Here is a 23,772-nt window from a genome sequence, read left to right on the forward strand (position 1 = left end):
TTTCATCTTTTAGGATTTTCTTTAGTAAATAATAAAGTAGTAGACTTATAGACTCTCTCTTCCCTGCCTCTCTGTAAATTTCCTTTTTCCTCTCATCATATCCATTATTGTTCCAACAAAAGAGGTATCCTATGGTTTTCACTTTCCCCTTTCCCCTTTGCTTTTCAATTAAAGTCTAATTAGGATTTTGTAGCTTTTTAAACCCCTTAGGTTAGGTTAGGGAATGTAGGATTTCAACAAGTCAGACTACTCCTCATCATTAGTTCATCGCGTAATCAGTGGCTCCTTGATTTAATAACCCTTGTTACTGTGTGACGAAGGACTAGAACCTTAGCAGTTTATTCTCCTTCTCAATGTACAAATCATTCTTCATCCTTGACTAGGATCCATAAGTTAACTAAATCAATCATATCTACAAGCACTTGAAATGACATTTTGATGATTGAAATGTAAAAAGACTGATTAGGTAATCTGTGTGAAACTTGAGAAACAAGAAGAGGGGAGAAAAATGCAGAGGGGATTTTATAAAAAGTTGAGACCAGAACAAAGCATGAATGCTTTAGTGAGTGTCAAAGTAAGTAGAACACTCTCCTTTTATTTGCCTTTCCCTTACTCACTCAAATTGAGGGCATCTAATTGTCGGCACAGTTATTTTATCCCCAAAACACACAAAATCCTCCGGAGAGGATGAATTTGACCAAAATGGCAGAGGAAGCCTTTTCTTTGAGGATAATTAAAAGACTTCAAACTTTTTCTTTTTTCTTTCAAAGAGACCACATCATTGCATCAATAAAGTGGTCTCCCTTACTGCTTGTCGGTGTGTGGTCAAAATATTATTTCACTCTCTACCTTTTCTCCAATTTACATGATATTCAAGAGAATATATTATTGTAATACGTAATAATTTAAGTTGTAATTTTATATTTTGGTTGACCTTATAAACAAAACATTGAAAAGAAAGAAAGAAAAAGAAAAAAAAGAAAAAAAAGATCAATCATTCATATGACGTAGAAAAAGTAAAGTGTTGAATATTGATGATAGATAGATAGAGAGAGAGGTGGAGGGTTATTGGTATTGTGGGGGTCCGTTTGATTTGATTGGTTATTATTGAAACCCAACAATTAGCAGTTCCATCTTGTCCAACCCTAATTTGTACCCTTCACTTTGCACTTTTTTTTCCCTTTTATTTGTACCCTTCTCTTCCATTTTTCCCTCTTAATTCAACGAATCACAACCCATCCTATCCATCAATATTTATTCCCATTTCCATTTCTCTACTTTTATCCTTTTTATCCCCCCACAATCTTCTTTTCAAGGTTGAGTTTGTTATTATAACAAGTTAAGATACTTCTTCGACTCTCAAATTACTCTCCTTTATAGTTCTTCGAGTCTCAAATTACTCTTCTTTTTAGTCTATAAATTATTATATACATAACAACTTAATAAGTGTTTGACACAATAAGTGAGTTATTATAATCTTATGTTATTATAATTTGTGTTTGGAGTGTAGATTAATTTAGTTTGAGTTATAATAGGTGTAGATACACTATAGCAAAAAAATAAGAAAATGATGAATGTCAAATAGTGAAAAATAGCAAATTATGAGTTTAGAAATAGTGTTTAGTTTAGATAATTGAAGACTTTTAAATAGTATTATACTCTAGTTTGTGGTGCTTTAGTCTCCTTACTATTAAATTTGTAACATTTTAGCCCCTAAATCTTATCAAATTCTATCCTTTGTAATGATTTAATATCTATTATAATAAATACTAATGGAATTTAATTTTAAAAAAATTTACACATAGATGAATGTATTAATTATTAAGGTTCTGCTACAAATTTAAAATAATGAAGTTTAAATTGTTAAATTTTTTGAACTACATATTGTTATAAATTTGAACTAAAGTACATATATAGTTCATAATGACACAACAAATTAAAGGCATGTTATAAAATTGGTAAAGAAAATGATAGTGTGTTTATGATTACTTAAGGAATGAATTATTGTTGAGTATTAAATGGGTATTGTTCTTATGACTTCCAACCACAAGACTTTTAATAACTATATGGTCCTCAAGAGTGACAACCCTAAAGTACTCACAATTACTACACATCTCCATTAATGTTGTTCCCACGCTATATAATAATTTTAATTCACTCACATCTATAAATCGTATTCAAAACAATGTTATTGTGATCAATAGTAAATATCTTTTTCAGTTCAATGCTATCAAATTTTAGTATAGTATTTGATATCTTATCCACTTAATTGCACTTTGGATGGTAAGTAATTGTGAGTTGGCATTATTCTCATTCTTATTCTAAGACAAGTTCAAGAAAATTGTTGCATAGATGAAGTAAGAAAAGTTTGAGCAAAATTGATATGCATTTGATTCCTTCCATCCCCCAAAACCAATATTTGAGAGCACAATCTTGATTGGAATAATGCATATTTTTCAAAGCCTTACAAATAGTCTATACATTTGGCCCCCCAGCCGCACAACCTTTGGGATCTCAATGACGCGAAAAACTCAAACATGAAAAGAATAAGAGTAATGTATAATATCATGGCATTGTGAACGAAGATGTTCTAAAAAAAGTTTACTACGTGACAAATTATTACAATCATATAAAATTCTCTCTTTAATCCAAATTACATAACACATTCTCAGGACTTTGTAACACTCACACACATTATTATGACATAACTATAAAGTAGTGATGGTAAACAATATCATTCCATCGTTGAAATTCGTACGAAGTATATAGTCCGAAAACCTTTCTATGGATGTTTGAGGCAAGAAGTACTGGAGCTGTGAAATTCATTTACTTATAAAGTTTTGAGAGTTGTGAACTCACTTTCCAATGCAGAGAATAAACGTTTTTTAGTAGTGGAATCTATGAGTTATTTAGGACAAACACGTTGTTTAGCTTTCGTGAAACTAAAACGCGTATATATATACATATATATAGTCACTTTATCATAGTCTTTCATTTTTCACTGCCATGGAACTTCTTGTTCTTTGTTGCAGCTTTTAAACCAACTTTTCAACCCTTCATTTTCTTCCTTTCACTCTCTCTTTACAACTTTTACTTAGTAGACTGTCTCTGCATTGTACACAGAAAATCAAATTCAAAGGTACAGCAGAATCTCTCTATCTCTATCTCTCTCTCCAATAATGGATCATAACAATAAACCCAATCATTCTCTGTTTTACAATTCATCCCCAACATATACATATAATGGATAAGTTCATTCATATCTTTCTTTTGCCAGCCAAAATTCATAAGTATTCATATGTTTATAAGAAACTAAACCAACCCCACAAATTTAATTCTTCATAATACTATAATAATACATACAACAATCTTGAAGTTTTTTCTTTTCAATCAATCACTATCATTTCATTAGTCCCAAGAACAATTACAGAAAGAAAAAAGAGAGTGAAATGACATCGAAAATTAATCAACCAACAAGAAAAAGTGGTGGCTGTTTTTTTAAAATGATTAAGAAAAAGCAAATACCTTCATTTGATTTTATGGGTAACCCCTCTTTCACTATCAACAATCTGAGTGTTAATTAATTTTTCTTGAAAGTGAAAACTGAAAAAAATGATGATGATAATAATAATAAAAAACAGGACCCAAAGGAATTTCTTTCTTTTTTTTTCTTCTCTCTTTTTTGGAATGAAAAAAACAACCATATGGAGGAAGAAATTTTACATTTCATATGTGATGAAAGATTCCAAAACTTCCTGCTCTTTCATTTTCTGACATTGACATTAAAGGATAGCTTCCAAAAGTTGCTGAATTTATTTGATTTTGAATGATCTTTGTTTCTTCAACAGAAGAACTTCCTTTGAATTCCAAGTTCTTCATTTGATTTGTTTGAAACTCTAACAAATTTTCGAGCTTGTTCTCAGACGATTCCCATGAAGATCCACCTCCATTGTTGTTGTTGTTGTTTTCACCTGGATTGTTCATATGATACCCTGAATAATTACTCACTACTGAACTATTACTTGAGCTTTCTTTCACTTCATTCATCAAAAATGAAGTCAACCCAGATGCTGAATTATTCTCAGAAAAATCTGTTCTTGACATGTTCCCATGTTCACAACTTGAATAACTTCCCATCCCAATACTTGAATTTGAATAGAAAAAGTTTTGATCATATGATCTGATATTGGAATTGTATTGTGCTGATGCAAATTGTGAATTGTTATTGTACTCACCATTTAAGTAAGAGCTGAGAGAATCAAATTCTATCTTGTTAACAAAATGCTGTGATGATTCTTCTGTGATATTGGAAACATTTCCATGAAGATGATGATGATGATGATGATGAATAGCTTCCATTTTTGGCCTCTCATTATTGTAACTGTTCTTCTTCGCATCTTTCATGGCTTCCATATTTTCCTCCAATGGCTTGTGAGTTGTTGGATCAATTCCTTGCTTCATCAGCTTCTTTTTCAAACATGAATTCCAAAAGTTCTTTATCTCATTGTCTGTTCTTCCCGGCAATTGAGCTGCTATCTGAGCCCACCTACAAAAATCCCAAATCAAAATCTTCAAACAACAGAGAGCAAAACAAACCCATTATATACTTTTGGCTTTCCAATTCAAATTCAAAATCACCTGTTTCCCAAAACTTCATGGAGACTGATAATTAAATCCTCTTCTTGTTGTGAAAACATTCCTCTCTTCAAATCGGGTCTCAGGTAGTTTATCCATCTTAGCCTACAACTTTTCCCACATCTTTCCAAACCTACAACAACCAATCAAACAGTAAGCAAAAAACAAACAACAAAAACAACAGAGAGAAAGCATTAAACATGCCCCAATTCCTCTGTTTCTTCCTTTCTCGTCTGCCCCAAGAAGAAGACAAATTAACGACGACGTACCGGCGAGCTTGGGGACGGAACTCCAACAGCCGACGCCGAAAGTAGTAATGTAATTGAAGAGCTTCTCATCTTCTTCAGGGGACCATAGACCTTTGCGGAGTTTAGGCTTCAAGCAACAAGAATTGCGTCCCATCAAAAATTCAAAGAAAAACAGAGGAATGCAGAATTTGATTTGGTTTTTCAAGTAAACAGGAAAGAGAGAGAGAGAGAGAGAGAGAGAGAGATGGAGTTTTGATTTACTAAGAAAGAGATGTGAATTGAAATGGAATTATATATATATATACAATTCAAAGAAATTGGCTAAATCACTAAACAGTAATCTCATAATTTATGGATTAAAAATCATACTTAGAGTTTAAGTTAGATCACTCATAACAGAAACAAAAAAGCAATCAAGTGGTTTTTACGCAAATCCCTCTCTTACTTTTGTTCATTGTCACACTTTGATTTCTTTTCTAAGCTATCTTTTTCCAATCTCTTCTGTTTTTTCTTTCCCCCTTCTAAATTATTTCTTATCAAACTGCACCTAACTCTAATCAACCCCTTAATCTTTCCTAATCCACCCTTCCTTCCTCACATCTCTCCAACGCTTATATATCTTAACCTAAACATAATTCAAATATTTTGAATTTACATCATTTCACTTATAGTTCAAAACCCAAGGTTTCACTTAGTTAAACTCCTATATAGAAGTGATCATCGCTCAGACACGGTTGGTTTTGTACAAAAAAAAATCAAAGTATAAAACCGACACAGTCAATTTATACTAAGAAAAACCAACAACGACGTTAAGTGGATCGTTTTCGATCGGTTTTCGAAAACCTTTTAATTAAACCGACCACCAATCGTATTTTTACTAGAATCAACCATTGAATGTCGATTCGGTCAATTTCGATCATTTAGATCGGTTTTCGAGTGTTAGTAGAATTTTAGTTTCGTAGTTTAGAGGGTTGTTTTACTTGTTGGCATTGTTCTTTTTAATTAGAAACATATTTAAAAATTAAACTAAAGTAATGGGACTTTAAGAGGACAAAATTAATGTCTTTTTTAAATAAAAAATTAAGGGTAGTAGGAGGAAAGTTGTGTTATTGAAAATAAATATCTATTGTATTAAATCTTACAAGTTGGCCTATTATATCTATATATATATTTCTTAGTGTTATATGTTTAATTAGAGATTCTTAAAACTAATTTAATTAAAAAAACGAAGTATATATGATGATTAGAGACTAATGACGTTTTGACCACATAGTTGCTCTAACTTTGTTAGGCTTTTTTTTGTTCATTAATGGATACACCATATTCTATACACACAAACTTCAAATTCAAACCTTACCTAATATGTTTATGTATTGGACCAAATAATAATTAGATTAAATCGTAAAATTGTAATTAAAACTTCATACGTACAAAAGTTGGTAGTGCATTTGAATATATGAAAGATAAAAATAAAATGAGTCGTGAGTATGAACCGATCAACGGTTGATCGACTAGTTTAAGCTTTTAAAAATTTTAAGAAAATTTGTGGAGTTCCTCCTTATTTCGTCACCTTATTCGATTCGGTTCATTTTGGTCGATCAAATTATTAATTGGAGAATAAAGAAAATGTATATATATTATTTTTCTTTCTTTAATTTCTATTTCCTAAGAAAGATGACCCGCCGACATGTCGTCCGAGAGTCAAAGATGGATGGATAGAAGTAGAGGAAGCGACGACAGTGAAAGAAAGGCATGAAGCAAAAAAAAGAAAGGAGTCGTCAATGCGTGACAGCTAATATTAGCAGTGAAATACACATTTTCAAAACACGTTTTTTTGTTTAATTATTAGTATTATTATTATTTCTTTCTTAAATTTTTCTAAAAAATGAAAACTATATATTATATGAATTATATTAATTATGGTATGGAGCCAGCCGACACTATTACATCAACCAATCCTTGGCCCACTCCCTTCTCTATATTTCTCCATTTCACTTCCTAACATTATACAAACCTTATATACTTTACTCTACCCTAATTATAACATATACATATACTAACTTTTCAATTTGATTTTTTAGTATAACCACAAATCTCTTTGCTATTTTGAATAAGTTGAGCTATACATGGTTTATTGATTTACTTGTAAAAGAAAACATAGGAATTAGTTTTAAATTTTTATATTAATATGAACATTGTGTTTTGTAAAAGAGTGAAGATATGGTTGGACCGTTTAAATTAAGTTATATTGTAACTAAATTTGAGTCTATGTTATTTAGATGATTGATATTTCTTAGTAAAATACGGAGCTTTTTATATAAATGAAGATTTGTTTTATCCTTTTTTTTTTTTTTTGAAGAATTTAAGACAATTGACGTAACATTGATGTAATCATGAGATCAAAAGAAAGATGAGTTTTATTAATTTTTATGAAAAGATCTTACTATATGTTTTGAAATGTTTTTCACTTTTGTAAGAAGTCAAGTTGTTTGGTTTAATTTTGATCAATTTAAAAAGTAAAACAATACATGATCTAAAAGATTATCTTTGTCTACCTTGCAAGTCTTTGTTAACTTTGAATATAAAAAGTTATACACATTAATCATCACTTTAGATAGGTGTGTAAAATAAAGTAGTAGACAATCAACCAATGTTCTTTATATATAAAGAAAAAAAAGAGGGTTTTAATCTAATTTTAATATCTATATCCAATGTGACACTATATGTATATGTATTTGTTCGATCTCAAAAGTAACGAATTAGGAATTTGTAATTTTAACAAGATTTAAATATGAGACTTGTTAATGTACTGTTGAATAGGGTTAGTAAAATAGGGGGAGGGGGGGGGGGGGGGAGTGACACAGTCCACGTGGCAAGGAATAGTATGAAAAAAGAAGTGTACACCTGGCGGTACAAAAAAGTAAAGAAATAGTATTCTTCACCCACGACGAAGGTTCAAACTCAATGATTGGTTTGTGATGGGCTCTAAAGCTGCCACGTGGTTACATATAAGAAGGATAATAAAAGAAGAAAAATCTCTCTCCTTACTCTTTCTCTCTTCATTCAGCAGTGAGTGAGTGTACGGCCGCCCCCTCCCCAATTACTGCCCTCTACACTCTTCTGTCGGTCTTTTCCTTAGCAATCATTCCCTTCCTCATCCCTTCTCCCCCTCTCTCCCAATCCATACATTTTTTTCACTAACTTTTTCTCAATAAAAATATATTTTATTGAATGATCTCCGATAAGTTATTTGAGTTATTATAATCTATGTTTATGGAAGATGAATATTGAAAAGGAGAATGAGGAAAAATGACGGAAGAGAGATGTGGAGGTGATGAATAATGAAAGAGAGAATGAGAAATAAGAAAAAAATAGATCAGTCGTAATCTTAATTCTAGGCTAAAATAGTCTACTTCATTCCTTCATAGTCTGAGGGTCATGGATATTAACTTAACCACTCGAGGTTGAGCTCTTTGAGTACTTTCAGTACCTCATATATGTGTACTAGATAAATATGTGATTACTCGAAATCAATCAATCATTTTAATGATCTCTAATAATTTAGCTCATGTCCTAGTGTGCATTGGAACAACACTTCTCGAACTAAGTTGTATCAAACATCAAGCTTCTTCAATACTAAATGAGATTTTCTTATCAATGCACCGTTATAAATATTTATCGAACTTTAAGGTCGTTGTGTCTAATAATTTTTCTTTGTCACTTATAAAACATTTTTTTTAACCTACTAAAAAATTTATTAAACTAAAAAATAGAAAAGTTAGTAATGTTTGTTCTATTAGGTTGAGAATTCCTTACAATTTTTACAAAAATATATGTATACGAGTTATGCATCTCGTTTGTTAATCAATTTTAATTTTGAGTTTGGAACATCACCGTCTTTCTAATACGTTTTGTTGCTCAATACATTATGACACGTAATACACGGAGTAATTAACAAACGTCGTGATCTTTGGTGTTTGACTTGAATTAAAGTTGACACTTTCCATACATCCTAACCTATTGAATATATATTAAAAACATATATATTAGATTCACATTTTTCAATTTTTAGGGAGCTAAATATTAATAATAATAATAATATTAGAAAAAAAAGTATATCTTATATTTTTGAAAATGAAAATTAAAGAATTTTCATACTATTCTCTCATTGTAATAAATAAATATTGAATGGTAATGGGGCCATGAAAATCTTGGATCACACGTGAAAATTAACTTTGTCTAGGTGAAATAAATAGACAACATTATTATTATTATTATTTTGTCCTCCACCAAAATATATATGAATCCATATATTATATAACACAAAAAAAAAAATATATACATTATATTATTTCATTGTTCTAAGTTAGAGATCATAAGAAAAAATATTATCATGATTAATTATGAAGTTCTTGTGATGTGATATTACTTTTTAAAGAATGTAATATATAGGGCTTTGAATTTGAATTCAATGAATCATTTAACATCATTAATTAATTAATTAAAAAGTTCTATCACTCATAAAAGGGATATGATCATAATTATTATTATTGATTAGTCTTTTCTTTTGTTTTCTTTGGCATAATTCCATTCGAACTTCAATTTCAATTTCGAAATTTATTAATTTTTAATGTTTAAAATAATTTATTTTGGTCTTTAGATTCTAAATTAATTAATTTCAATTGTACTTTTTTTTAAATACTATATTATACACTAAACTATTTTGTTGCAATTTTTCTTTGAACCAAAACATGTTCATGTTTGTTTGAGTTTAATAAACTCTAAATTTTTTTTTTAAGATTTTGTGTTTTGAGTTTCGAGTTACTAATTGAGCATATGAAGTTTTACCAAAGTGGAAAGGATTGAGCTTAGAGCTCGTTGTTGATATTCTATAACTGTTGAGAGTTACACATTTTGACAGACAATTCAATCAAATCGGATGTCGAAGCATTATTAGAGGCTAAAATTTATGGTTTATTAAAAGTAAACGGATTAGACAGAAGGGAACAAAATCAAATAACTTTTAACGATCAAATCACAATTGTATTTTAGTATGTATTTTTTCTAAAAACAGTATTCAATCGAAAAAAAATTGAAAACGAAGATGAATGTGATAATATATGCTATTAAATATATTAGAGATGGAGAGATTATTATATTTTTGTTTGTTAGATATTGTATGATCTTAGTAACATATCTTATCATATAATTGGTGTAAGGCTAACTTAAAAAATGGGTTATTAACAAAGGTAGTTTGAAAACACTTTATTAAGGTTGAATTGATTTTTGAATAATATAAAGATATATTCAAAGGACCCTTTTAGGCTGTAAACTAATCCCCACATTTTTCCATCAAAAGTCAAAAAGGTTCAATTACCTTTGCCTTCACAACCAAATACCCTTATGTTTCAAATCACTCAAAACCTTTCTTTTTTTCTTTTCTTTTTCCAAAGAAAAAAATAAATCATTCCCTCCTCTTAAAATCTGGATAGTGTTATTTTCATAATTACTTTTTTTTTAATCTTTTATTTTAAAAAAGTACAAATAGTTATCGTATTGGCTTTCTCGTGGACTTGATCGTTTGTCCACATATTCTGATTTGGTCTTGCTTTTAAAGCTAACGTGTGTGAAAGTTATGTGCTTGGCAGTAGTGTAGTGCAAAGTTTACTTGAAGGAATTAGTTATCGTATAGAGATTGCAAACTCTTTTAAAAACTATAGAAAATTCTATACTTTATCAACAATAAACTCTTATTACCCATATAGTAAGTTGAATCTAAACTTTGCTATATTTACAAATTCATAATATTTGAAAGGTAGGGCCCTAATCTCTTTACCTTGAGGAGCCCATTAGACAAAAAGTCATTATTGGGCGGATCAAACACAGCAATAGTCCAGAAAACATGGGCCGAGTTCGGGCTTTGAACATGTGAAAAGGCCCATACATAATCTGACTATTTGTTCTTTAAACCATTCTCTCCACGCCCGTTGTCTTACACCATTGGCGGATTCTTCTTCTTCTTCTTCAGTTCTCGTGTTTTTCGATTTTTACTTCAATTTGCTACCGGAGTTGTCGATTGGGCGGCGGGAAAGTGACGTTGGAAATGTCCGACGACATTCACGGCGGTGCTTCACTTCCATCAGGTCCCGATGGTCGGAAACGCCGTGTGACCTACTTCTACGAGCCCACAATTGGCGATTACTATTACGGCCAAGGCCATCCGATGAAACCTCACCGTATCCGCATGGCCCATAATCTCATCGTTCACTACGGTCTTCACCGTCGGATGGAGATCAACCGGCCCTACCCTGCTGGTCCTGAGGATATCCGGAGGTTTCACTCCGATGACTATGTCGATTTCCTCGCCTCCGTCAGCCCCGAAACGCTGTCGGATCACGCTTTCTCTCGCCATCTCAAGCGCTTTAATGTTGGCGAGGACTGCCCTGTTTTTGATGGCTTATTTGGCTTCTGCCAAGCGTCTGCTGGCGGCTCCATTGGTGCTGCCGTCAAGCTCAATCGCGGCGATGCTGATATTGCTATCAATTGGGCTGGTGGCCTTCATCATGCTAAGAAGTCTGAGGCCTCCGGTTTCTGTTACGTCAATGATATTGTTTTGGGTATTCTTGAGCTGCTGAAGTATCACAAGGTAATCTTCTTAAGAAGAATACTTGTATTCTTTTATGTTATAGGTTTGACCAATTGTGCTGGATGCTTTATTAAGTTTGAGTATGATGGATTATTTGCAACATGGAGCTTAATGTGAATTGCCCGACTGGAAGATTCTACTTGAAGTAGAGGTTTCTTCCTTGTTCTGCATTACAAATGAAGATTTTTTGTTTACTGGATTACACATTCATTACCTTTGATTCTTTTGCCATTTTTGTACTGTGATTTTTTGCTCTACCTTAATTCTGTTGGGTTCTCGGGTCCGGGAATGGGGTTACATTGAGCATGCAGTTCTGAGAACATTTCTATGCAATCTCTTAGTCCAGTGCATTGGATCGTCCTGTTATAAATTTAGCTACGCTTCATTTTCTAAGCTGCTCGATATCATTGTGCAGCGTGTACTATATATTGACATTGATGTCCATCATGGTGATGGCGTGGAGGAGGCATTTTACACTACTGACAGAGTAATGACGGTTTCTTTTCATAAATTTGGGGATTTCTTTCCAGGGACTGGGCACATTAAGGATGTTGGAGTAGGGACTGGTAAAAACTATGCCCTTAATGTCCCCTTAAACGATGGAATGGATGATGACAGTTTTCGTGGTCTGTTTAGGCCACTTATTCAAAAAGTTATGGAGGTGTATCAGCCAGATGCAGTAGTACTCCAGTGTGGAGCTGATTCATTATCTGGTGATAGGTTGGGGTGCTTCAACCTATCTGTAAAGGGCCATGCAGATTGTCTTCGTTTCTTGAGATCATTTAATGTTCCTTTAATGGTATTAGGTGGAGGAGGATACACAATCCGCAATGTTGCTCGCTGCTGGTGTTACGAGGTTTCTTTCTCTTCTTTTATGTCCATGTATATTTAATTTTACCTTGTAGGATTAGGATGCATCCTTACAAGTTTGTGTTTGTGGAGATTTCTCTCAACAGACAGCAGTTGCTGTTGGAGTTGAACCAGACAATAAATTGCCTTACAACGAGTATTTTGAGTATTTTGGACCTGATTACGCGCTTCACATAGAACCATCGAACATGGAGAATCTAAATTCACCTAAAGATATGGAAAAGATAAGGTGACTTTTGATTAAGTATTGTTCATTTTGTAGCATTTGGACATTGTAAATTTAGTTTCTTTTGTTGTTGATAATCTTAGTAGAAAGAGAAACGCCCCTTTCCAAAAAACAATCGATAATCATATCAGAAATGTTCCAAATGCTTGCGTAATTGTAGTCACTAGTTAACATTGGCATTGTTCCATAAAGCATCACTCATATCTACGAGACTGGATTGTTTGATGCTGCCTTGTTCGTTCAATAAATGGCAAATTCGTATTGGGTTTTAAGAACTGTTATTGTTTGATGCTGTCTAACTGAAAATCTAATATACACAAGTTGCCTCCTCATTTCTTATTCTAGGAACACCCTGCTAGAGCAACTCTCTAGACTCCCACATGCACCCAGTGTACCTTTCCAGATGACTCCCTCGTCTGAAATTCCGGAAGAGGTTAGTTACAAAAGACTTGCACCATAATTTTTACTTTTAGTTACTACTACTATTATAATACCCTGCACACATCTTTGTAATTTATGTATTTATGTAGCGCTTTCTTCTCTTGATATCATGTTGGTTTCTTTGGTTGTTAAGGTTGAAGAGAGCATTGAACGTAGACCCAAACGCCGTATCTGGAACGGTGAGGATTATGATTCTGATTCTGAAGAAAACCGAAAGCGACCAAACATTAGTGAAGGAACTGGTGTAAATAATCTGACAAGGTAAAGAAGTCTTCAAGCTTTTCTTTCCTGTCGCACCAAACATTGCCTTGGGAGGAGGATAAGCGTTTCTTAGCATTAGATGTTATACTTCTGCCTAGAGCTTAGGTTAAATTAACTGAATATCAAGTACATATGATGCAGGGACGTAGTAGATGACATGGAGGAGGATAAAAACATGGGCCATCAATGTTGTTGACACATAAAAACCCATCGTAAGTGTAGAGTTCTTGACGACTTTGAAATCTAATCAATTTCGATAAGAAGAAACACCTAGGATCAAGCCATACTTCTTAGAACCTGGGCTTGTCTTTTGATTCGGCTTCAGAATTGGAACATACATCTTGATGTAGTTGATTTGAGCATGATGAAATCTGTTTCTCAAGGCTTTTCTGTTTTCAACAATTTGTACACAAGAAATACGCTGTAAACAGGAATGATGAGCATTTACATCGCAGACTTTTGTACCAATATATTTTGATGTAGTTGATTTGAGCATGGTGAGATCTTCTCTGGTATGTATGAATTTGATAGTTCATAATTTAAAATTTTAACTTTGGCTCCTTACATTGGTATTTATAAGAGATACTATTCCAGCAGGGCTATCTACAACTATAATAATCAATAACTCTCTTTGCTATAATAAATACTCTTTACTTAATTGTCAAAACTATTTCAAAACCTTTATTTATTATTTGTTACTGTTTTCATTGTTCTATCTTAACCGCTTCTTGTCTTTCCTACAATGTTTACTATTTTATTTCTAAATTAAAATAGTTTATATCTCAAATACAAATTATGATAATTCAATTATACTTAGAATTATAATGACCAAGTCCTCGCCTTTAAACACTCAAAACAATAATTTTTTTAACGTTAGAACAATGATAAATTGGTTTATTTATTTATTTTTATAATTTTTTTTAATATATTAATTTAACTATTTGTGATTTTTTTAAAAAAGTAAATAATATTAATTTAAATTTAAATATGAAAATAGAGACATTTTCAAGAAAGGCATTTGAAAAATAGCAAAAATTAGTGATAATAAAGTCTATGCTATTATATTTTCTAAATTACAAAATAACATATTTAAAAGTCGATAATAGTATATTTTCTAAATTACAAAATAACATATTTAAAGGTGGAGATGGTATATGTTATGTCAATGTCAAAATATATTAAGGATGGAGAATTCAAAATTCTCTATAACGTGTAAGATACCCAAACTGTTTTGAGTAAAAAAAATCATCTTACCCTTGCAATCCAATGCCCACTCAACATACTATGATTCTTTCTTCAATTTGCATGTCATTCTTCAACTATCTTTCTTCATACACGACCAGAGTTGTACAGTGAAACATGGTTGAAAGTTAATGATCTAAAGCTTTTCATGTCGTTTAATCTCCATATCCTCACGACGGAGCTTTCCAAGAGTTTTCTAACTCTTTTACGAACAAAGGAACTGCATGCTTTTATTACCAAATCCCATCTTGCTTCCGACCCATTTTACGCAACTAGAATTGTTAAGCTCTACTCCATCAATGCTAAACTCGGTTATGCCCGCCATTTGTTTGACAAAACTCCCAACCGAAGTGTCTACCTTTGGAACTCAATCATTCGAGCTTACGCGAAAGCATATAAATTCAGGGATGCATTATCTCTGTTCCTCACAATGTCTGGAACTGAGACATCGCCCGATAACTTCACTTATTCATGCATCATAAGGGCATGCTCTGAGAATCACCATAGAGAATGGCTTAAGTTTGTTCATGGACGAGTTTTAGTAACTGGGTTTGGATTAGATCCTATTTGTTGCAGCGCTCTAGTGACTGCATACTCAAATCTGGACCTTATTGAAGAGGCCAGCAAAGTGTTTGGTAGAATACAACATCCAGACTTGGTTATGTGGAACTCAATCATTTGTGGATTTGGGTCTTGTGGGTATTGGAATCAGGGGCTTTTGTTATTTTCTAGGATGAGGAATCTGGGAGAACTTCCGGATGGATACACGGTAGTTGGTGTGGCATCGGGTATAGCAGAACCCAGCCTACTGAGCACTGGCAAAGGCATTCATGGACTTTGCCTCAAGTGTAATTTTGACTCTAATGAGCATGTAGCTAGTGCACTTGTGAGTATGTATTCGAGGTGTAATTGCATGGATTCAGCATATTTAGTATTTAGTAGTTTGTTACAGCCTGACTTAGTTACATGGTCTGCTTTAATAACTGGGTATTCTCAAGCTGGTGACTTTAGGAAAGCAATGTTGTTCTTTCAGAGACTGAATATGCAGGGTAAGAAGATGGATTCTATTTTGATTGCCAGCATTTTGGCTGCTACTGCTCAATCGACCAACATAAGGCATGGAATTGAGATACATGGTTATGTTCTTCGACAAGGGATAGAATCAAACGAGATGATATCTTCTTCTCTCATAGACATGTATTCCAAGTGTGGTTATTTGAGTTTAGGAATTCGTGTTTTTCACGTTATGTCACAAAAAAATATCTCGACATACAATTCTGTAATATGGGGACTTGGTTTGCATGGACTTGCATCAAAGGCATTGGAGATGTTTGAAGAGTTGTTGACCATTGGTTTAGTGCCTAATGAGTCCACTTTCTCTGCTCTCCTCTTTGCGTGCTGCCATGCTGGTCTTAACTCTGTTGGCAAGGAGATTTTCAAACGAATGAAAGATGAGTTTTGCATCAAATACAAAACAGAGCATTACGTTTACATTGTAAAACTTCTTGGAATGACTGGGGAATTAGAAGTGGCTTACAATCTTGTCATGTCCTTACCAGAGCCTGCAGACTCTGGAATTTGGGGAGCTCTACTCTCTTGCTGTGATGCTTGTGGGAACGTTGAACTGGCTGAAGTTGTTGCTCAACGGCTCATAGAAAATGATCCTGAAAAAACTGTTTATAAAGTAATGCTCTCTAATATTTATGCTGGAGATGGGAGATGGGATGATGTGAAGAAGTTAAGGGATACAATGACAGAAAAGGAACGAGGAAAATGTCCTGGTCTTAGCTGGATTTGAGAGTTTAATGTTTGTTGGCAGGTACATTCGCTTGGTCATCATTGATCATATTTCAATAATTTACAGAAGCGAATGTCACCTTGTGAAGTTATGATTCCTTTTAAATTATGGCTATTTTCTGCTGGCTTTGAAGATGCCACCAGTGATCTTTGGATATTTACTTCAGGTACATCGATGTTGATCAAAGGTGGTAAAAAATGTAAAATAAAAAAGGTTCCGAAAGATTGGGATTATGCCATCATGCTAAGTTTGTTCAATCTTAACTTATGGTCAACTTGGTTATATCTTATAACAAACAGATTGATTATTCTTGAAGTTAGGATTGAGATTTTGTCCATCGTTTTAAGTATTTATGCTTGCACTTCGATAGAAAACTGGAGGATGTTGCTATATCTAAAAAGCAAATGACTATAGAAAGGAAGAAATAACTAATTGTCTAAAATTCAAATGTCAACAACCACTTTATTTCTGAAACTGTGAAAAGTAAGTTCTCTGTATCTTGATTGATATTGGTTAAACAAAAAAACTGTCTTTCATCTAGAGAATACTTTTTTTTTTTTTCTTTCTATAGCTGAAGATTTGAAGATTCTTTGTTCTTTCTTGCTCAGGGACCAAAAAGTTCTTATGGTTAAGACGATAACTCTTTTCGAAGTGTTGCATTTTGATTGTTGCTTTAATGCAGCATATTCAGGTTAGAAATGGCAGTTGATAATTACATTCAATTTTGATATTCATAGCCTTGTTTTGACTTTTGACATGTATCTGACAACATGTTTACCTATACGGCTATACTACAACTACAAAGAACTATGTCCAGTTTCACTAGCACACACTAAATAGTAGGTGACTATCAGAAATTTGGTTTGTTATTTTTATATATTCAAAGATTAACGAAACACTGTTCTCTTGTTTGTCGACAGATTTTTGAGTGCCTCAAAAACCACTTGCTATGTGGCTAGTGCAGGATCCCACCTCAACGTAATGGCTAAATTATGGAGTTCGTTTTTGTTGATTTCTGGGACATTATGTTGCACCAGTGGGAAATGAAATCTAAAGAAATTCCCTGGCTCTCCATGCTGCTGATTCTGTTGCAATTGGCTTCACGATATAGCACCCATTGTTTGAACTGCAAGAACTTAACCTTCCTGTTATAGTGCCATCAGAACCAGGATAGTCCACGGAAAATCTTCTCTCTTTTTCTTGCCTCTTAGCTCTCTTCCTTAGACTCTGTCTCTTCAATATGGAGGTCAATGTTGCTTTGCTACTTCTAGCATTCAGCGGCATCGGCATTGCCTCAAGACCCATCAACTTGGCTACCACTCCTGGTTTGCGCCACACAACATTCTCCCCAGCTATCGTTGATGGCAATCGTAAGGCTGTCTCCAGTGTCAAATTGAACTCATTATCATGAACTCTCCCTTTGAGACCATACTCGCAGCAAACTGATTTCCTCCCAACCCTTTCAGCAGCATCCAAGTTCCTAAATGAAGATCGATACATTGCATCCTTTCCATCAAGAGAAAACCGAGGATACTGATTCAAAGCATTTCGTGCAGATCGCAGGATATCCGAGTTGTTTACACATGACATCCTGCCCCGCATCTCATCATAGTTGTAGAGTTTTGCTCTTCTTGCTGTCTCCTCCTCTAATTCCAACTGCAAAATCATCTCCTCCAAGGTTGGCGGGGTTTGTCTGCAGTGCAGATCAGGCGAAATGGGGAACTGATCCTGGTTGGTTTTCTGTTGATTGAGAGTGGAGGTTGAACCGTCGCCATTGCAGAAAGTTCTGAAGCCTTTCCTCATCTTTGCAGCCAGAGAATTCTTGAAGAGAAAGAAGGATAACTCTTTCATTTTGAATGCATGAAGAAGGGCGCTGCAGGATCAAAACTTGGAGGTAGAATCTGACTTTTCTAATAATTTTACCATTTTTCTTTGTTTTGAAGATGAATTCTAAACACAAAATTGCCAAAAAACTGTGAATTGAATGAATGAGAGCGGTGTGGTCTTCGATTCAAAGTGAGTATAGTGTTAATTAATGCCATTCACATGCCATTTTGATTAAAGAGGCTGTCTTTCACAAGGAAGCTCATGCATCATTCAAAAGCCTTTTGCTTTTATATCTCATGAACTTTCAACTCTCATTTACTCCTTAAGTATAGTTAACTCATTTTAGCTAAATACTTTGTTGACATTATTTCTGAAGTAATATAGCGGATGAAACCTAACCTCTAGGAAGGAAAAAAGTCATGCCAATGACTGTTGAATTAAAAGCCCTTACTTAGTGTTTATAAAAAGTTTCCAACTCTGAACAGTGAATTACAGACATTGCTACCCATCACAAATTTATCATGAAAAAGTTGAATATGATTGTCTCAACATATGGCATAGCAGAATAAGGCCAAATGAAGTTTGTGAAAGGGCTTCTTGCCTATCTGTCAAAGAACATTTGGTGGAGGATGAGAGATTACTCTAATGGAATAAGAATCAGAATCTTGTCTGGTGGGCCCTATTGGGCCTACTCTCATATAACTTTGGGCTTACTTGCCTACTATTAGGGTCCCTTTTTAAGAAACTAGGTTAAGCCCAATGTTTGGCAAACCTTTTTCTTTTCCCAATTGCAAAAGCCAGTTAGCAAACTGTACCTCAAATTGAACTCTCGTACTTGTAAAATTGTTGCAATTTCTTCCATTATCTAAGCTTTAACCTCTAATTTTAACACTCAACATATTAAATTTGAGAAGTTCGAGAGTTCAATTACAACAGTTTAGTGTTAAGTAAGTTTGAAGGTCCAATTTCTACTCTTTTTTTTTTTGCCCATATGTTTAGTCTTCAATTATTATTTGATTTAAGTGTCCAATATCTTTCAAATTCTGAATAATATCCAACTATTTAAATATTGGTATTTTGAGATATTTATATTTTATTGAACTATTTAGAAAGGGGAAGCTTAGCCTTGTGTATGCACATGCACTGACTTTCCTTGTAAACATCAACTATTCAATGGGATCCACATACAGACTTATCACTACGAAGCCATACAGCAATATTATGAGTTCTATATATTATCACAACAAATACCCATTTTTATTCCTGCATCTACTTAACAAGTTGCATATTTAACTTTAAATCCATTTTCGTTCACTTTTCTTTCAAACATATTCGAATTCTAAGTGAAGATTTTCAAGACAAGTCTAGTAAAGTTTTTAAAATGTGTGCATTTTGTTTATAGAATTAAGTGTTCTTTTCTTAGATGGGTGAAAACTAGATAGAGAAATTGGACAGAAAACAAATACAATACAATTAAAAATGAAATCAACATTAAATAAGACTCTCTTTTGCTTTTATTTATTTTATTTTTTTTAAAAAAAACTTTTAGGAGTACTTGAAATTAATTTCTAAAAGTAGAAAAAAAAACACATAGTTATCAAATACGTAAGATATATGAATTTAGTCTTAGTCTAATAATTTTCTATTTTAATTCTTTTTACTTTACTTTTATTGTTATTTTTTTAAAAGAAAAATCAAATTTAGTTATTTTACTTGTAATAATAATAAAGCCAATTATTGGTCTTACCTTAAAAAGATGAATAATTATGCCATGTGGATGGTCTCATAGCAAGGTCATACTTAGTCATTGAGTTTCTTTATTTTTATTCTTATTGTTTCAAACCTATATGTTTGAAATAATACATATCAATTACTAAATTTGGAGGGTAGGAACATTTTCACATACCCACAAAATTATATTTTCATTATTTTGGAATTTTATTAATTCAATATTACGTGAGAGTATAGATTTGAATATTTGACTTTTAAGTTGACTATATTTTGATTAACAATTAGTTGATTGTATTTTGATTAACAATTAATGTTGTGAAATTTTAGGACGAAGGAAACAATTGATGAGAATAAAAAAGAGTAACATTTTTTTAGTTTAATGAGGTAAAAAATTCAAAATTTTTAACATTTTAGTCCATGATATGTACTTAATAATAGCATATATACTTCTTATGTTAGACTAATTAACTCGAAGCTCCATTATTTGTCACGTGATAATAAAAGGGACCAATAATTTCATATTTTCTTGGTCTAAGGGATCAAATTGGATGTTTACCATATATGCATGTATTAAGAAACTTTGAGATAAATAAGAAGAGTGTAAACTAGTCCCCCTTAAAACAACCTAATTTGGTCTCGTGAGTGAATAGAAAGTCGAGATTCGTATTGAAAATTATCTTGTTTGAATCATACAATCGTCCATTCTCTAGAGAAGAAGAAGTTTGTGTAGTGTTTAACCATTAGTTTGAAAAAAAAGGAAAAATAATGTCATATGCCAACGTACTTTGATGACTCACACATCATCGCACAGTCAAACACACTAACATGCACATCGAACTATTTACATGACTGCAAACGTCCTTCCATAGCTCTACCACACAACATATATAATACGATGATAGGGGATGCACGCTAGCACTGATCTAACATAGTAATTCGAAGGCCCACTATACCTTAAAGCTAGTAAGAGATGGAAAAACTTCATGTCATATTCACTCTCCCTTTTTTCTTCCTCATCCCAACACCCTTCTATAGTTCTATAGGTTCAATATACTATTGATCAACTAAAAACATTAACAAAAGAAAGAAAGAAAAAAAGAAAGAGAAAAAGGGAAGTAGGGTTTTGTTTTCTGGGAGTAAAAGAAAAGTACATTACATTATATATTCTCTTCTAAGCAGTCCTTTACTTCTCTATAATTTTATATCATTTTCAGCCATACTGATCATGAGTCCACAATAATGAATGATATATAGTTTTGTATTTATAATGATAGAAAAAGATCCTTATCTCTATATATATATAAAATTTTATCTCTAGAAAGTGACATAAGAAGAAGAATAATTGGAAGTCATCCCCTAAAGAAAAAGACTCTAATATTTAACCCAATATATGTGTGTATATATATATAAAAGAACTTTAGAAAGAAAAAGACCCCACAGTCCCACACTCACACTACTGGCCTTTCTTCTGCCACTTTCACTACTAATCAGTACTACAAACCCACCTCCCTCTATTACACCTTTTTTTGCATAGCCACTGCCCCCCTCCCCAACCCCTCCCTTTATTAATTTCCCTCTATTCATAATAATACCATAACTTACTCAATTCTCTTCTCTATCCTTTTCTTTTACTATCATTATCCTTGTTAATTCCTTTTTCTTTTATTAAAAATCATGTTGGACTAATTGCAAAAAAAGCCATTTACATCGATATATCAAACGTTCAATCAATTGTAAAAACCGAGCTCTTAAGCTTACGTTGTGTTAAAATCGAGTTTTTGAATTTATAAAATTGGTACGTAGATAGTCAATTTCAAAAATGATAAAAGTTTTGAGTTAATTAAGTATATATATTAAATTTATTCCTTTTTTTTCTTTTTATTACGTGTATTAAAACCCTAAAAAAAATTAACTTTTTTCTTAATGGTTGTTTTTGGTTTTTTTAAAAGTTAGCTAAGAACTCAAATGTTTGAGGATGAGGTGAGAACTAAAGAAATATAATGGTGAGAAAATTGTTCAAATTGAGTATGAATTCTTGAACTTTAACGGAAGGTAGAGGATAAAATAAATTTTTAATTCACTGACTAACTTACGTTGATAGATCATACACTAACTTACGTTGATAGATCATAGATGAAAGTGAATTTAATGATTCGTTTTCTCCTCGAGCGAGGTTAAACAATAAGCTTTGTCTAATTTTGTATGTCGATTTTTATATTCTAAAAAACATTTTTAGAAATTCTAATAGGATTTATAACATAACAGTTTTTAAAAACACAAAATTATTGCACCCAACATATTTATAAAACACTCTAAAATTCTAGATTTTATAATGATAAAAATAGATGGATAAAATGCTATCAAAACCTATTAGCTATACAATTTTAAATTTGTTTATATTTTTGTAAATTTTGTAAAGTTATTTTGTTATATTTAAAAAAATTCTTATTCCGTATTAACAAATAAAATACTTAACATTCTTTTATTATTGTTTGCATGCCCTTTTATCACTATCATCTCATGATTTAATAGGCAAAGAGTAAGAATCTTTGTGAATATTTTCTTAAAAAAGAAATAACACTAAAGGATCAAAGGACACCCCATGCATGGAATTTACTAATTATTCACAGCCCATTATTAAGAATGGTATAATTAAAGAATATATACTTCCCTTTATAAAAATTTAAAAAGAAAAATAAGTGGGTAAAGAATATTAAAATAATATATCCTAATAAATTTTTCTATTTTATTTAGTAAAGTTGATATAGGGTTAATCCTACCCTAACCTCACTCCATATGCTCACAAATGCACTTTCTTTTATTTGCATCATCTTTATATATATATATATTCATATTCATTTTATTCTATAGTGACCAAATAAAAGATAATCACACCATTATGGATAGGTACATTATTCCCATTGATCTTAATTATCCCCTAAACAAACAAAACTATACTAAAATTTGAAATTAAAAATCTTTCTTTTATTCTTTCATATATTCTTAATCTTTTTTCATGGTTCGAAAATATATATATATATACTTGATTTACTTCACTCATTAATAAATCTAAAAAGAGAGCGGGGAAGAAAGCTTTCCAATTCTTAAAACTATCGTATAACTTTTGCATCAACTTCGTTTTTTTTATATATATTATTATCATTCATAGTCAATCAAAATGATGTAGTAGAGAATGATTAAACTATAGTAGGGATGATAAATTAATTTTCATGTGTTTATATGACGAATACTTGGTCATTTTCGAATTAATCACATAAGTAAAGATAATGTTTTCAATCATACAAACGGAATAAGAGATTGATTTGATTATATAGTGTGATATATATTATATTGATACATTAGTATATATATATGTGTGTGACATTGATATTTGTATTTTTGTGGAATGATATATGGTGAGGCATTTGGGTTAAGGGATTGATAGCAACATTGCCGGGAGACCCCTCCTAGACATCCACATTGCCCTAAAGCCCTAAGCTAACCTAAATTAAATAAATAATATATAGATGTATAATATAAATACAATAATCTTTTTAAAAAATAGCAAAAGCTGATCAATTAATTTATAAAGAGAATATAGCAAGTACTCACCCATCAACTTGATTATTACAATCCTCTAATCTATTGTGTTCTTCATTTTCTTTACAATACCAAAATGGTGGGCTCTATCCCCATTAATTAATAACTTTATACTAATCTAAATTATGTAAAGACAATAATATATATAATGTCATAATTCAATTAGAATTTTCAAGTAATTGATTTGTTTGTTAAAAACATAGACAAATTGAAAAAACCACCGATTATACCCTCAAACTCAAACTTG

The 23,772-nt window shown here is 32.1% G+C and overlaps 4 protein-coding genes across 5 annotated transcripts; 2 read left to right on the top strand and 2 right to left on the bottom strand.

Annotated features, from left to right (window-relative positions):
• Window positions 1–3,376: 3,376 nt before the first annotated feature.
• LOC101205420 (transcription factor MYB32) lies at window positions 3,377–5,161 on the bottom strand. Its single transcript, XM_004138219.3, has 3 exons — window positions 4,905–5,161; window positions 4,639–4,768; window positions 3,377–4,546 (listed from the first exon to the last, which is right to left on the bottom strand). Exons 1-3 carry the CDS (start codon window positions 5,035–5,037, stop codon window positions 3,727–3,729), a joined length of 1,083 nt encoding a protein of 360 aa, XP_004138267.1. The 5' UTR covers window positions 5,038–5,161; the 3' UTR covers window positions 3,377–3,726.
• A 5,707-nt stretch (window positions 5,162–10,868) lies between these two features.
• Window positions 10,869–13,903, top strand: LOC101204443 (histone deacetylase 6). Its single transcript, XM_004138046.3, has 6 exons — window positions 10,869–11,529; window positions 11,945–12,385; window positions 12,486–12,628; window positions 12,971–13,058; window positions 13,200–13,327; window positions 13,469–13,903. The coding sequence occupies exons 1-6, from the start codon at window positions 10,987–10,989 to the stop codon at window positions 13,521–13,523; spliced, it is 1,398 nt and encodes a 465-aa protein (XP_004138094.1). The 5' UTR covers window positions 10,869–10,986; the 3' UTR covers window positions 13,524–13,903.
• Window positions 13,904–14,461: 558 nt separating this feature from the next.
• On the top strand, window positions 14,462–17,462 carry LOC101205656 (putative pentatricopeptide repeat-containing protein At1g64310). 2 transcript variants are annotated; one of them, XM_011656633.2, is made up of 3 exons: window positions 14,462–16,533; window positions 16,976–17,058; window positions 17,288–17,462. In XM_011656633.2, exon 1 carries the CDS (start codon window positions 14,718–14,720, stop codon window positions 16,365–16,367), a length of 1,650 nt encoding a protein of 549 aa, XP_011654935.1. In that variant the 5' UTR covers window positions 14,462–14,717; the 3' UTR covers window positions 16,368–16,533; window positions 16,976–17,058; window positions 17,288–17,462. The 2 variants fall into 2 exon arrangements, with proteins under 2 accessions (XP_011654935.1, XP_004138268.1); XM_004138220.3 differs by having other exon boundaries at window positions 14,462–16,388.
• Window positions 17,011–18,536, bottom strand: LOC116402050. Its single transcript, XM_031880756.1, has one exon. The coding sequence runs from the start codon at window positions 18,216–18,218 to the stop codon at window positions 17,418–17,420; it is 801 nt and encodes a 266-aa protein (XP_031736616.1). The 5' UTR covers window positions 18,219–18,536; the 3' UTR covers window positions 17,011–17,417.
• Window positions 18,537–23,772: the final 5,236 nt, after the last annotated feature.

The sequence above is a fragment of the Cucumis sativus genome, chromosome 1, assembly GCF_000004075.3.
Source record: "Cucumis sativus cultivar 9930 chromosome 1, Cucumber_9930_V3, whole genome shotgun sequence".
Classification (NCBI taxonomy): Eukaryota; Viridiplantae; Streptophyta; class Magnoliopsida; order Cucurbitales; family Cucurbitaceae; genus Cucumis; species Cucumis sativus.